Below are 15,180 nucleotides of genomic sequence, written 5' to 3' on the forward strand. Positions count from 1 at the left end.
ATGAAATTTACCCTAAGCCATTCCCTAGGACTAAACTCAATATCCTGTGAGTGACACCCAGGCCCGTTCAGTATTTGGACCAAGGTCCATACAACTCAGAGGGGAATTTCAAGGGGATCTAGATTCTTGCCCAAAGTACAACCTACCTTAGAGCAGGTGGCCGGGGAACACACTAACCTCCACTAGGACCCAGGGGGGATTCTTTAATTCACGAGCCCCTTGGCCTGTCCACATGAAAGTTGTAAGTTCAGTCAGGGATAATAATGCATGTGCACAAAAACATAGTCCACAAGATTTCAAGTAATTCTCTGCATAGAATACAACTCAAGAAGGCAATTATCATCCTTTCTCTTTGTTCCATTTCAAGATGTATTCAAAGTTGTCACTGAACACACACACACACACACACACACACACACACACACACACACACACACACACAGAGTTGGTACAGCCCAGCAAGTGGCTGAGTTTTCCTGGCCTTGCTTACTGAGGTTCCTTCTGGAGCTAATGGGGAAAGCCCAGTGCACCATCAAGGTTGCCTCAGGAGCAGCAACTGGTAAAGATGAAAACACAGCTCTGCGGTACCTGCAATGCTATGGTTGATTGACACAGACCATCATTTGGGAACATGATGAAAGCTCTGAGTCACTCACTGTGCTTGAGACATTCAACAGGAAACACAGCAAGTGCAGTCTGAAAATGGTGAGTGTGTTGTTTTGATAAGACTCCAGGTCTTGGAAATTCTCCCAGCTCCTTCCCAACATCTCTAGGAATCGAGTGATTCTGCTGTGTGAACTGAGGTGGCTAGGCTCTAAGCCCCTTCCTGTGCAGTAGGCTCCAAGTTAAACAGCCTACAAGTCTAGGAAGCTGGAGCTGGTTTGAGAGCCAATGCAGCTGAAAGGAAATGATGGAGCTGGTCTGAGAAGGCTCCAGGCCAGTCCTCAGATGGGGAAAGAAAATGCTCAGAAATTCAGGCCAACTCCTGCCTTTGGGTCTTTGCCCCAGGTCTCCCCTCTGCCTGCAGCACTGACCCCACTTACATGCTAGCGTATTTCCTCTTCTCGCTGAAGTCTGTGCTCAAATGCTGGTTCTCAGTGAGGATGACCAAATCTCTCTCCCAGCACTGCACCTCCCCTCCCTTTCCCACATTTTTCCCCCAGAGAACTGATCACCTTCTAACAACTGTGTAATTTACTCATCACTCAATTATTATGGTTTTTGTTTATTGTGTTCCCTGCCCCCAACACACACGAACACACACACACAATTTCCTTGTCCTCTACTTTTAGGTGAGACTGGCTTTGTCTGCCCAGTTTAGTCTTCTCTGATTTCCAAGGGCAGGGAGCTTGGTTTTGTTCACTGGTACACAGTATCAGAAGTTGCCTGGCATACCAGGCACTTAATATTTGATGAATGAATGAACAAATGAAAGATACACAAGAGAAAGGAGCAAAACCTAAGTGTTTTAAGGCCATTAGACTGTCTGTGGATCACTTAGTCCAAACTTTTATTTCACAGGTGAGAGAAAAACGACTTCCCAAGATCACAGAGCAACTCAGCCCCAGATTGTACTCAGGGCCAGGTCTCCTGCTTTCCAGGCTAATTCTTTTACAACTGTCATCACAATGTAAAGAGCTGAGAATTCACTTAAAAAAATACAAAACCCAAAAAACTGGGAGTTCCCACTGTGGCTCAGCAGTAAAGAACCCAACTAATATCCATGAGGACTCGGGTTTGATCCCTAGCCTCGATTAGTGGGTTAAGGATCCAGCATTGCTGTGAGCTGTGGTGTAGGCCAGCAGCTACAGCTCTGATTCGACCCCTAGCCAGGAAACCTCCAAATGCCATAAGTGTGGCCCTAAAAAGCAAAGAAACGAACAAAAAAAGGGGCCCACAAAGTAATTGCTTCAGACTCCTACTTTGTTTACAGATGACTTTAGGTGCCGGTGACTCAAAGGAAAGTGCCAAGATGCAGTGAAGCACACTGCAAACCAGGGTTCCACTTCCTAGAGGGATGGTAAGTAGTCTTTTAAGTTAGATAGACCTGGATTCAAAGCCGGGTTCCTAATTTTACTGCCTCCAGAAGACTGCTCAGAGTTAGCTTTCACACAACAGAGGCAACTGTGACGGGTATGTACACAGGTGCACTGCCTAGCTCAAAATCTGGCACATAATAAGCTCAAGAATATTAATAATTTCCTTGTCCTTTTCTGTTAGGTGAGACTGGCTTTGCCTGCTCAGTTTAGTCTTCTATGATTTCCCTCTATTCGATTGTGGCAAGTACTGTTTGTTGGCTAACCCAACAGGCATTTCAATTCCTATTTCCCTTGCTGCATTTCAGAGGACAGGAAAGTTAAACTTGTGTATCTAGATTTTCCTGCAGCTAAGGATGACAATTAAAGATGTGACCTATTTCTGGCCAACAAGACCCAGGCAAACATCTTTTGGGAGTTTCTAGGAAAACTTTAGCTTTTCTTGAAATGTGACAAACACAGCCTGTGTCTTGACAACTCTCCTCTACTTTGTGCCTTGGATAAAAACATGTTACCTGGAGCTATAGCATCCTTCTTGCAACCATGAGACAATAAGTCAACGTATTAATGACAGGGCAGAAAGGAAAGCACCTGGGTCCTGAGGACATCGATGAGTCACCACACAAACCCCCGAATACCTGCCTCCAGGCTTTGGTGACATAAGAAATGTAAGTACAGCTAAATGCATTTCCTAGTGATAATATGTATACAGCGATAATTCGCAAAGCATATTTTGACAGTAGGGAAAAGGAGAGGTCCCACTTGTGAGGTGATGCTGGATTTATCCCACAAAAAGCAGGAAGGGTTAGTGAAGGGAGATGTTTCCTTTATTCAGTACCCATCCTCTCAGATCCTCCTTTAGGGTGCTTCCTCCAAGCCTCCCAAATAATGCCTTCAAACCAAAGGTCACAGCATCCCAACACCTGCGCCTCCTTTGTCACGTGACCAGCCAGAAATGACTTCTTCGTTAAGCTTTTGCTTGATATTATCATTAGGATTTTTTTTTTTCCTGGGATTCCAGAAAATTTTCCAAAAGGAACATTTATATTCCTGGCCATATCCACCCAGAGCTGCTTGCAAGCTATGCTTAACTGCCCATGCCAGAAAGCAATAAACGTCCTTGACGGGCCTTGTTTAAGCCTTTGGATACATTAGCAACTCCCAGAGACACTTCAGAACTTAAATACGGGAGAAAATGTTCCAATTACAACTGGCAAGACAGATCACAGGGGATGAGAGAGGGAAGAGGGAGGAACAAGATGAGGAGAGAGTCGGGAGAGATAAGTTTCCTTCGTGGCCGTGGTGTGACTCATTTTGGCAGGAGGTGGGTAATACATTATTCGAGTGGTGCTGTGCAGCCTGGCCTGTGGCATGATTAATAGCCCAGCCCTGTGTGCACTGCAAACAGAACAGAGACAAATTCTAGTGCCTCTGAGAAGGCAGAGGCAAGCACACAACTTCTGGCTGGTGTTGGGGGGCTGGGTACAGCTGGCACAAAGGCACAACGAGACAACATTCCTTATGGGGCTGGGTTGCCCAACAAGTGAAGAAAAGAACACTTTTAGGTTGGCTGAACCAGCCACACAAGGAAAGAGAGGCAAGGTGGCCCAGAAGAGCCCCAGAGCCAGAGAGAACACGAGAGGCAGAAAAGGCAAGCCCTTCGACTCCTCTGACCCCATTTCCTCACCTGTAACACGAAGAGAACCTATGTCACAGGGTTAATAAGAAAATTCAATAAGGTAATGTGTGCAAAGTGCATAACACTATGCTGTGTCCGTAGTCCGTAGTCCGTAGTGGGTATTTAACAAGTGCTGGTGCAGATAGATCCTGGGTCCAATGATCATTGACTGGCAGTTCAAGCCTCAAATCTGAGCCAATGAGCTCTGGTATTCAAAGAAGTTGCTGGGGTGACACGGGAGTACACAGAAAGCTCAGGGGAAGCCAGCAGGGAAGGGCACGTCCTCCTCCCCAAGGCTGGCAGCCCACCCCCACTGGCAGAGCAGAGTAGTAAGCCAGAAGGATAGGCAGAAATGGGGTTAGCTGAGTCCTAGCCCCATCATCCCATCAAAGAAGGCAGTAAGGTGGTCAAGAGTGGACAGACAACAGCTTCACTACAGGTACAACTGGCACAGTAGATTCTACCAAGTTTCGCCAAGACCAAGACACCAGTCTACTTCACCAAGACCGGAAATTGGCCTTTCGTCACTTATTTATTATCCTCTTTTTGGAAAAGTTCCAGCTGGGACAAGGAAGTTAAATTTACTGTATGTGCTCTAAGGGCAGCCCCTTAAACTAGGGGTGCAATTTATAAAGAAGTAGATCCTGGTTCAACAGGAGCCGACAAGTGAGATGTATAATACAAACAGGAGTTCAAATTCTATAATACTGATGGGTTTTTTTTAGGTCCAAATGGCTCCAAATGGCAGTGCCTTCATACGACCTATAAAAACAAATATTAACTATCATATATTGAGGACTTACCAAGGGTTAGGCACTGAATTCATTCCGTTATTTATGTTACCGCACTTATTCTGACATAGCCTTGTCATATACAATTTGTTAGTCCCACAGAGGCTTAGAAAGGTTGAGTAACTTCCCTGAAGCAATACAGTACAAGGGGGCGAGGTATACATTTTACACCAGTCCTGTCCAACTTCAAAAGCCTGACTCTCATCCAGTACTTCACGTACTTATATACTACTTTCTATAGAAACAGAAGGAGGGTGGAGAGTTCAGGGTCACTGAGAATGCTGGAAGAACGGCGTCTTCTCTGCGCCTAGGGATCAGCCTGGAGCCCCATGGAGGTGGTACTGCTATGTCTGACTAAGGAATCCTGTACAAATAGGTGTGAACATGGAGCGTGTTTAACAGAAATGTGTTTCCACTGATAATAGCAGTGTAGACGCGTGCATCATCCTTCTTACTGTACGGGGACTGGAGCTTTGTTGTAGACAGAGGCCAGGCCTCATTTGAGAGGTTCTTTCTTTCTGCCATCTGAAAAGCATCCTCCCACGTGACACTCACATGACTGCCTGCACCTCAGTGACCCTACACCAGACTAGTCAGGTTGCTCTCTTCATCTTCAGCCAAGCCTCTTACCTAGAGGAGCTCTTTCCAACCTCCCTGAATAAAGCCAATTATCTGTAACCCAAGAGAATGAGTACTTGCTTTGCAGCCAGAGCACAATATTCACCCAAACCCTGCAGGAGACACCAATGCCTGCAAATCCTCAGCACCTGGGTGCAAAGTCTCATAAACAGAGTTTAGGTGAACAATAGACAACATTAACACAGATAGGGACAGAGGATGGGGGGTCGGGTAGAAGGGCTGTGTGATTTCACTGTACTTCTCTTGCTTTACTAAATTCCCAACATGACCAATTGATGTTTTAAAAAACTAGGACAGGACAGAAAGATATACAAATAAAGTTTTAAGTTCTCTCTCCACTTGCCATGGGGTAGGGGAGAATAAGACTCTAATATGTGTACTCTACTATAAGTTGCTTTGTGTACCTAATAACACTGTATCTTGGGATCTGCCCAACTTCAACAGATGCTACTTAGCCATTGCATAAATGGTTGTGTAGTATTTCAGGGGACAGATGTGCCAGTCTTTATTCAACCAACTCCCTATGAATGTGCTTTTGGCCACAGAGAACTTTCTTCCCTGAGTAGTTCTGTTAAAGCGATAAATATATAGGACTATAAAATACTTGGCAAATCCCATCCAACGGAAATGAAATTCAAGTTTAAAAAATAACAATTTAAACAGCTTAGGAATTTTGAACAGCTTTATTAATTTCGGGTCTTCTGAATGCTTATTATTAAATGAGAAAGCTTTCATTATTGCCCCACATACTTATCAGGAAAATGAAACCTTTCCTTTCACTTGAAGTGTTTTGACAGATTTTCTGAAAACAAGAAAGGCAGGGCCTCTAGGGGAAAGTGAACACACCAGGAAAATGAGATTCTGGCACTCCTCTTTAGGATAGGGGTTATTTTCAGTCACTTACTGTACCCGGTAGATATCAAACAAAACCAGGGTGTAATCAAAAGCATGACCTCTTCAGACCTCCTTCCTACAGAAGCCCTCATTTTATTGAATGGTTCCAATATACAAAAACAAAAACAAAAACAAAAACAAAAACAAAAAAAAAGAGAGAGAATTTGTGGCGGTTTCTAAAGACATTTTAGATAAATAAAATTATAAGTACTAAGTAAGAAATAATCGAATAATAAAACCAAACTATACTCTTTTGCATTTTGTCTTTATTTTAAAGAAAGGGCTTGAAAGTCCAGTGGCCTTCAAGTCATCTTTTATTCTACACGTGCCCTCTGGGAGGAAGCATCTACAGCACGTGAAGGCCCAAAGTGCTGCCATCAGTTTTCTGGGGCTGGGATAACAGCTGGGTCAAAGGGACAACCAAACACACAGGACCAAACCACTGATCTTTGACGGGGTCACAAATGAACTTTGCAGTTGAAAACAGCACATACAGATAGAGCTTGGCTGATTCCTGATGCCTAGTGGCTATTCAATACATACGTGCTGAGGTAACAAATGAATGGTTTTGAAAGTCAATGTACTGTTAAGTTGTCTCCTAGGGACAGATCACAGGACAGATCACATCCCTAAGAATAGTGAACAGAAAAAAGGATAACAGGAGTTCCCGTCGTGGCGCAGTGGTTAACGAATCCGACTAGGAACCATGAGGTTGCGGGTTCGGTCCCTGCCCTTGCTCAGTGGGTTAACGATCCGGTGTTGCCGTGAGCTGTGGTGTAGGTTGCAGACGCGGCTCGGATCCTGCATTGCTGTGCCTCTGGCGTAGGCCGGTGGCTACAGCTCCGATTCAACCCCTAGCCTGGGAACCTCCATATGCCGCAGGAGCAGCCCAAGAAATAGCAACAACAACAACAAAAGACAAAAAGACAAAAAAAAAAAAAAAGAAAAAAGAAAAAAGGATAATATATGATGTCAAGAAAGATTATTTAATGAATAGCTGCTTCTCTGATCCACAGTAAAACTGCAAAGCTGTTGAAATGAATCTTCAAAAAATCTCCAAACCCTCCCTCCTGCTTGGTCTTCCTAATCCACCTTTTTGTCATGCTCCTTCTTTATTTTACCCTGTGACGAGTGACCAGGGAAGTTCACATCCTCGCCGTGACTTCTTCCTCCTCTTATACAACCTACATTCACAACAAGTTGAACAAAGTCGTGCCAAGGTCTGAAATGACTGAGGCAGTTGAATCTATTCTCTCATCAGGATTCTTTATTTTTTACTAAGAGTCGCAGAAGTTAATTTTCAATTTATTAATGTCTCAGGATACTTTCACAGTCACACAGGGACCTTCCAGGACCTCCGGGGTCACCCTGTGCAGCATGATGTCCCCTGGGATTATTCATACACCAAGCTTGGTTCACACCTAGAGTTATTCATTAGGCTCAAGAATTTTTCACTGATCCCAAACTATATTCCTTGGCCATAATCTGAAGAAAGAGACTCAAGACATCAATTTAATTCCAAGCTTTGGCCTGCCCAGAAGGAAGTCCTCTTCTAGTTACTCCACTAAAAACAACTCAATCACAGGGATATATTTTATGCCACAGAACATAAGTCCCATATATACAATAGTCAGCCAAAATACTTAAAAGGTGAATCTAAGGTTAAAAGTTTGAGGAGTTCTTGTGGCTCAGTGGAAAAAAATCAGACTAGCCTCCATGAGGACACAGGTTCAATCCCTGGCCTCGCTCAGTGGGTTAAGGATCCGACATCGCCATGAGCTGTGCTGTAGGTCACAGACATGGCTCGGATCCTTCATTGCTGTGGCTGTGGTGTAGGCCAGCAACCTACAGATCTGATTCAACCCCTACCCTAGGAACTCCATATGCTTTGGGTATGGTCCTAAAAAGACAAAAAACCAAACCAAACAAAAAAAAACCCAAAACCCAACGTTTGAAACACTCTGATTCCCCATGTTATGTTATAAAGTAGTCTGACATATCCATGGCCTAGATTTAGACTACTTAGCCTTTGTTGAGTATAACTATAGTTTTAAGAATTGCTTAAAGCCAATTATGATACACATATCTGGTCTGGGACATATATTTTGTAGTGGCTCCTCTGAAGGGGTTTTCAAATTAAATTATTTAAATGTGCTTATCATTAGCAGTTTAAATAAATGACATTTATTTTGGCAAGAGATTAATTTTTAACTTGGCAGCTGTTTTCAGCCAGATTGTTGTCAGGTTATTACAGTGACTAACTTTGAAAGAAGGAGGAAATTTACAGGAGATTATTTTGTTTTTAGACCTTCAAGCTTGCATTTCTCCAAAGAGGCAAATGATTTTGTCAATGCTCTGAGACACTGGGTGCCAAACATTGCAATGTTTGCATCTTTGTGACCTGATTTCAATAATAACCCCACATGTGGAGAACTAAAAATGTTCTTTAAAAGAGAAATTCTTCAAATATACTCTTCAGAGGCTGGTTTGTTGGTAAATTGGATATTTATATAGGAGTGTATCATAGAGGAACAGGGTAATATATTGGGAAGAGCTCTGAACACATAGTCAGAGGATGTGGGTTCAAGCCTCTGGGAAGATCACGAAGTGGATATGCATGTGCAGAGGCCTTACGTCTCAGTTTCCACATCTGTAAGATAAGGGTATTTCAAGATAATCAGTAAAGTTCTTTGGTGAAAAGTCCATGCAACTATGCTCTTTGAAAAGATAAAAGTGACAAGCCTTTAGCTAGACTTCCTAAGAAGAAAAGAGAGAAGGCTCAAATAAAATCAGAAATGAAAGAGGAGAAGTTAAAACAAATACCATAAAAATACAAAGGATTATGAGATTACTATGGACAGCAATATGACAACAAACTGGACAACCTAAAGAAATAGACAGATTCTTAGAAGCATATAATATTGTAATACCAAGTTATAAAGAAAAGGAAAATCTGAATAGACCAATCACTAGTAAGGATATCGAAAAAACCTCCCCCCAAACGAAAGTTCAGGACCAAGAGGCTTCACTTATGAATTCTACCAAACATTCAAGTAAGATATAATACCTATCCTTCTCAAACTCTTCCCGCAAAATTGAAGAGGGTGAAATGCTTTCTAACTTATCTGGCAAGGCCAACATTACTAAATACTAAAACCAGACAAAGACCACACTCCAAAAAGAAAATTACAGGCCAGTAGCTCTGATGAACATAGATGCAAGAATCCATCACAAAGTACTAGCAAACCAAATACAACACATTAAAAGGATCATATACTATGACCAAGTGGAATTTACTCCAGGGATGCAAGGAAAGTTTGCTATCTGGAATCAATCAATGTGATACACGATGTTAACATAATGAAGGCTAAAAATCATATGATCATCTCAAAAGATGCAGGGAAAACATTTGACAAGATTCAACATCCATTTATGATAAAACCCCTCAATAAGGTAGATATAGGAGGAACATACCCCAATGTAACAAAGGCCATATATGTCAAACCCACAGCTAATATATTCAATGGTCAAAAACTGATAGCTAGCCACCTAAAATCAAGAACAAAACAAGGATGCCCACTCACCACTCTTATTCAGCATAGTACTGGAAGGCCTAGCTAGAGCAAACAGGCAAGAGAAAGAAATGAAAGGCATCCAAACTGGAAAGGATGAAGTGAAACTCACTAAACGCTGATAACATTGGTTTTCTATTGACTGTATACATAGAAAACCCTAAAGATTCCACTAAAAAACCAGAAATAATAAAGGAATATGATGAAGTTGCAGGATCCAAAATCAAAATACAAAAATCTGATGTGTTTTTTATACACTAGCAATGAATAAGCAGAAAGAGAAACTAAGAAAACAATCTCATTTACAATCGTAACAAAAATAATAAACTACCTAGAAGTAAATTTAACCAAGGAGGTGAAACTGTTACTGAAAACCATAAGACATTGTTGAAAGAAATTGGAGAAGACACAAAGAAATGGAAAGATATTAGGTGCTCAGAGATTGGAGCTATTACATTGTTAAAATGTCCATACACCTAAAATAATCTATAGAGTCAATGCAATCCTTATCAAAATCAAAAGGACTTTTTTTTTAAATATAAATAGAACAAACAATTCTAAAATTTGTATGGAACCACAAAAGATGCTGAATAGCCAAAGCAATCCTAAGAAAAAAGAATGAAGCTGGAGGTATCACATTCTCTGATTTAAAATTAGGCTACAAACTGTAGTAATCAAAACAGCATGATATTGGCAGAAAAACAGACACACAGATCAATGCAACAGATTTGAGAGACCTACAAGAAACTCACACATATCGACAACTAATTAAGACAAAGAAGCCAAGAACATATGATGGAGAAAGGACAGTCTCTTTAAAAAATGGTGTTGGGAAAACTGGACAGTCACAGGCAAAAGAATGAAATCAGATCCCCATTTTACATCACACAAAAAAATTAACTCAAAATGAATTAAAGATTTGAATGTAAGATGTACAATCATAAAACTCCTACAAGAAAAGCAAAGGCAGTATACTATTTCACATCAGTCTTAGCATATCTTTTTGGATGTCTCCTCAAGGGAAACAAAAGCCAAAATAAACAGAAGACTATATAAAACTAAAAAGCTTGTGCACAACGAAAAACCTTCCACAAAACGAAAAGACAACCTACTAAATGGGGGAAGATATTTGTGAGTCATATATCCTGTAAAGGGTTAATATCAAAAATATTAAAAAAATTCATACAACTCAGCAATAACAACAAAAATCCAAACAACCTGATTGAAAAAATGGGCAGAGGAGATGAACAGACATTATTTTCAAGGATGGCATATAGATAACCAACAGGAACAAAAAAGGATGTTTACTATCACTAATTATTAGGGAAATGCAAATAAAAACCACAATGAGATAGCACCTAATACTTGCTCAAGTGGCAGGTATCAAAACAAACAACAATAACAACAGAAAAACCCCAAGAAACAACAAGAGTTGGTGAGTATGTAAAGAAAAGGAAGCCCTTTTACACTCTTAGTGGGAATTTAAATTGGTGCAATCACTATGGAAATCAGAATTCCTTAAAAAAATTAAGAATAGGAGTTCCTGTCATGGCTCAGTGGAATCCAACTAGGAACCATGAGGTTGCTGGTTTGATCCCTGGCCTTGCTCAGTGGGTTGGGGATCCGGTGTTGCTGTGAGCTGTGGTATAGGTTGCAGACGCAGCTCAGATCCCCAGTTGCTGTGGCTCTGGCATAGGCTGGCAGCTACAGCTCCGATTGGACCTCTAGCCTGGAAACCTCCATATGCCACAGGAGCAGCCCTAGAAAAGGCAAAAAAGACAAAAAAAAAAAAAATTAAGAATAAAACTACCACATGATCCAGCCATTCTACTTCTGTATCTATTCAAAGAATACTAAAATGCTGTTTTGAAAAGAAGTATGCACCCCTATGTTCACTGCAGTAATATTTACAATAGCCAAGGTATGAAAACAACCTAGTTTTCATATACATAAAGTGGAATACTACTCAGCCATAAAAAGATGAAATCTTGCTATCTGTGACAACAAAGATGGATCTTGAAGCTACCATGCTAAGTAAAATAAGTCAGACAGAAAAAGTCAAATACCCTATGATTTCACCCATATGTGGAATATTAAAAAAAATAAACGAACAAACAAAACAAAAACAAACCCACAGATATGGAGAACAGATTAGTGGTTACCATAGGGGAAGGGGGTGGGAGGAGGGCAAAATGGGTAGAGGGAATGAATGGTATGGCAACAGATAGAAATGAGACTTCTGGTGGTGAGCATGCTGTAGTGTATACAGAAGTCGAATTATAATGTTGTACGTGACCAAAGTTACCTTAAGTTAAAAAAAAAAAAAAAAAGTCCTATTCACCTATGAAACTAGTTTAGGTACTATCAGGTTTTTCCCAAGGTTATCCTGTGGTCTACACAAAGACCACAGGGTGTCTCTCTGTTTATTGCACCATCTGGAAACCCACAGTTTCTATATCCCATTTGCCACCAATCATAAGATCTTGACTCTCAGCTGTAATTCATAACGTCATCACCTGACATTGTAGCTATCAGTATGACAATGACCCCAAATTATGTTTGATTACTGTCTAGCAGAATGGAAAAGTAAAGGGCTTCTTGAAGAAGGGGACAACTCCTACCTCTCTACTTAAACATTGTTTTGAATTTATTAGCAAATTTCCAGTTTATGCTATAAAGTAAAAGTCACAAATCAAATTTCTGTGAAATACTGCAACATGCTACAGAAACACCACAAAGTAGCTACTGACATTCCATTTGCTTTTCTCTCATTGAAAAGAAACTCTAATTATTAAACTTTGAGCAATATAGAAATTAATAAGTGATTATTTTTAATCAGAAAAAGATGATCCAAGACAACAAACTCATAAACTTGGTTTCTTTTAACATAAAGAGCTCTCAGAATATGTATATATTCTGAATATACAGAAAAATATACACAACCACTTTGCCAAAATTTTAAACTATAACCAATGAAGAAGTCTATTTTCTAATAAGTAAGAGAAGTTCAAAAGAATATAGAAAGTGGATTAAACATTTTTTTACAAATAGGCAATCAGATATGATGGGTGAATTCATTAAAAAGACTCTCACTTGAATGTCATAATTTTATTTTATTTTTATTTTTTTTTAAATTTTTATTATATCTAATCACTTGTGATGAATGTCATAATTTTAAATTCAGTAATGTCTTGTAGTTTTCCCTTTGGATTATATAAATCATAAGTCCAAAGCCATGGGGGGATCCTCTATAAGTCTCAGGGTGAGATGTGAGGCAGAGCTGGAAACTTAATGAAGAAGAAGTCATACCTTGAAATCATATGTGGCATCTGGGTTTTCGTCACAGGCAATGACTTCCGGTGCCATCCAGTAGGGAGTCCCAATGAACGTATTCCTCCTGCCCACTGTTCGATCAAGCTGGGCACTGACCCCAAAGTCCACTAGTTAAGGGAAGACAAAAGAATACAGTCTATGATCTAAGGTCTTATATGGTGATAAAATGAACATGTATTTTTTTTTCCATTGTGGTAAAAATACACAATATAAAATTTACCATTTTAACCATTTTACAGCGGACACTTTTGTGGCATAAAAAACATTCACACTGTGGTGCAACCATAACCATTATCCAACTCCAAAACTTCATCTTCCTCAACTGAAACTCTGTAGCCATTAAACAATAACTCTTCTTTCTCCTCTCTCCTTGTCCCTTGCAAGGGCCATTCTACTTTTTGTCTCTATGAATCTGACCACTATAGATACTTCATATAAGTGGAATCTCACAGTATTAGTCCTTTGGGGACTAGCTTACTTCACATAGCATAATGTCCTCCATGTTGCAGCATGTGTCAGAATTTCCTTCCTTTTTAAGACTGAATAACATCCCATTGTATGCAGGTGCCACACCTTGTTTATCCATTCATTTGCTGATGGGCACTTGGGTTGCTTCTTCCTTTCTACTATTGTGAATATATATTTTAAACTTCATGTATAAATGGATAAAGTGTACCAATAAGAAAAGCACAAAGGGTTATATATGGTTACAGTAGAGCTCCATGGGGGACCAAAAATAGGTGTTAAATAAAAGGGAAGCTTGGTTGCCATAAAAGATAGTATTTAGAGGATACAAAGAAAGTGGTTTTTAGCTAAGTTCCTGGAATCGGGCTGCTTAAATTTGCATCCTATTTCTCACAATTATTAGAGATGTGACCTAGGACTAGTAGATCAACCTCTTTGAGCTTCATTTTCCTAATCCATAAAATGAAGATGAGATTCACAAGAGTTGCTCTGATGTTTAAGTGAGCCCATTTACGTAAAAGCATCTTGCACGAGACCTGGTGTATGATATTCTGTCAACAAGGAACTGTTAATTAGTGGTGAGTGAATATTCTGAAGACAGCTTATGTAGTCAGTACATATATAACTGCTTTCTCTACATAATGTATGCCTTTGTTTTAAAGGGGAATATTCATGAGATGAAAGTTTGGCCCCGAATGCTAACTAAGAAAAAATGGAAATTATATATTTTAACAAAAAGGCAAGTGCCAATGTTTGGGATATAAATCTAGGAGATATCTGAATCTCCTTGAAAATAAACAATCACATGGACAGTGATTCTTCTCCATGAAGACAAACTGGATGTCCTAGAGGATATCTGTCAGTGTATGCTCTTACTCATGTTCAACAGGCAGTCAAATGCATGCGGGAATGAATTCTTTATCTGGAAAATCCAGAACTTACTGTGGGAAGGACTCTAATGGACAGTACCAGAGAAAAGGACTCCCTCACTGATAACTCTGGCAGATGGAAGTGGGGAATCAGTAATGCATCTAAATTGGGATACTGAGCATCCATTCTGTACAGGTACCCTAGACAATAATAAAATTGATGTAAATAGAACTCAAAACATATGGGAATATGGCAGGAATTCATTCCTCTAAATACATCCTAGTGTGGATATTTTCAATTTAAAAAATGAGCCATCATTGGTCTGCTGTAGCAGCAACAATAAAAATAAAACTACAAGATCTAGGAAACCAGTTCACAGTCAGTTTTTGCTTAAAAAACAAACACCATTATTTCTACCCATTGATTAAGCACACGGTTCTGCTCACCATTTTGTATACCAATCCCTATTCAAAGTGCTTAATCAATGGGTAGGAAATATTTTTTTCAATAGATGTTTTTCTTCCATTTTAGGTACAATGACCTCCAAATCCAGTGACAAATATACATTCATGACTTTCAAAAAAAAGAGACTTCTGAAACAATTCTACCAATTCCTGCAATTCTTAGGGCCACTGGATTCTGTTCTTACCTAGTTTAACTTCTGCATTTTCAGTCAGCAAGACATTCTGCCCTTTAATATCTCGATGAATCACTTTGTGCTGGTGCAGGTGACTCAGTCCCTGGAGAGACGGAGAGTTGAGAAGGGTTAATAAGAATATATAACCCCAGGTGCAAAATAACTATTTTGGATGTTAATGATTACCCCCTTCTCCCCTCCAAATTTAAACTCATCCAGGGATACTTTCCTTATTTGATTCATATCTTTCATGTGGTCATAATTC

At 40.0% G+C, this 15,180-nt stretch overlaps 1 protein-coding gene across 21 annotated transcripts in view; it reads right to left on the reverse strand.

Annotated features, from left to right (window-relative positions):
- The window catches only part of TNIK (TRAF2 and NCK interacting kinase), a 409,498-nt gene that overhangs the window by 116,717 nt on the left and 277,601 nt on the right, over positions 1-15,180 (reverse strand). For all 21 annotated transcript variants that reach the window (XM_021071173.1, XM_021071170.1, XM_021071167.1 and 18 more), the window contains 2 exons: positions 14,928-15,018; positions 12,920-13,050 (listed from right to left, as the gene is read on the reverse strand). In XM_021071173.1, the coding sequence (XP_020926832.1) occupies positions 12,920-13,050; positions 14,928-15,018 (222 nt within the window). The remainder of the gene's footprint in view (positions 1-12,919; positions 13,051-14,927; positions 15,019-15,180) is intronic.

This window comes from Sus scrofa, chromosome 13, assembly GCF_000003025.6.
Source record: "Sus scrofa isolate TJ Tabasco breed Duroc chromosome 13, Sscrofa11.1, whole genome shotgun sequence".
NCBI lineage: Eukaryota > Metazoa > Chordata > Mammalia > Artiodactyla > Suidae > Sus > Sus scrofa.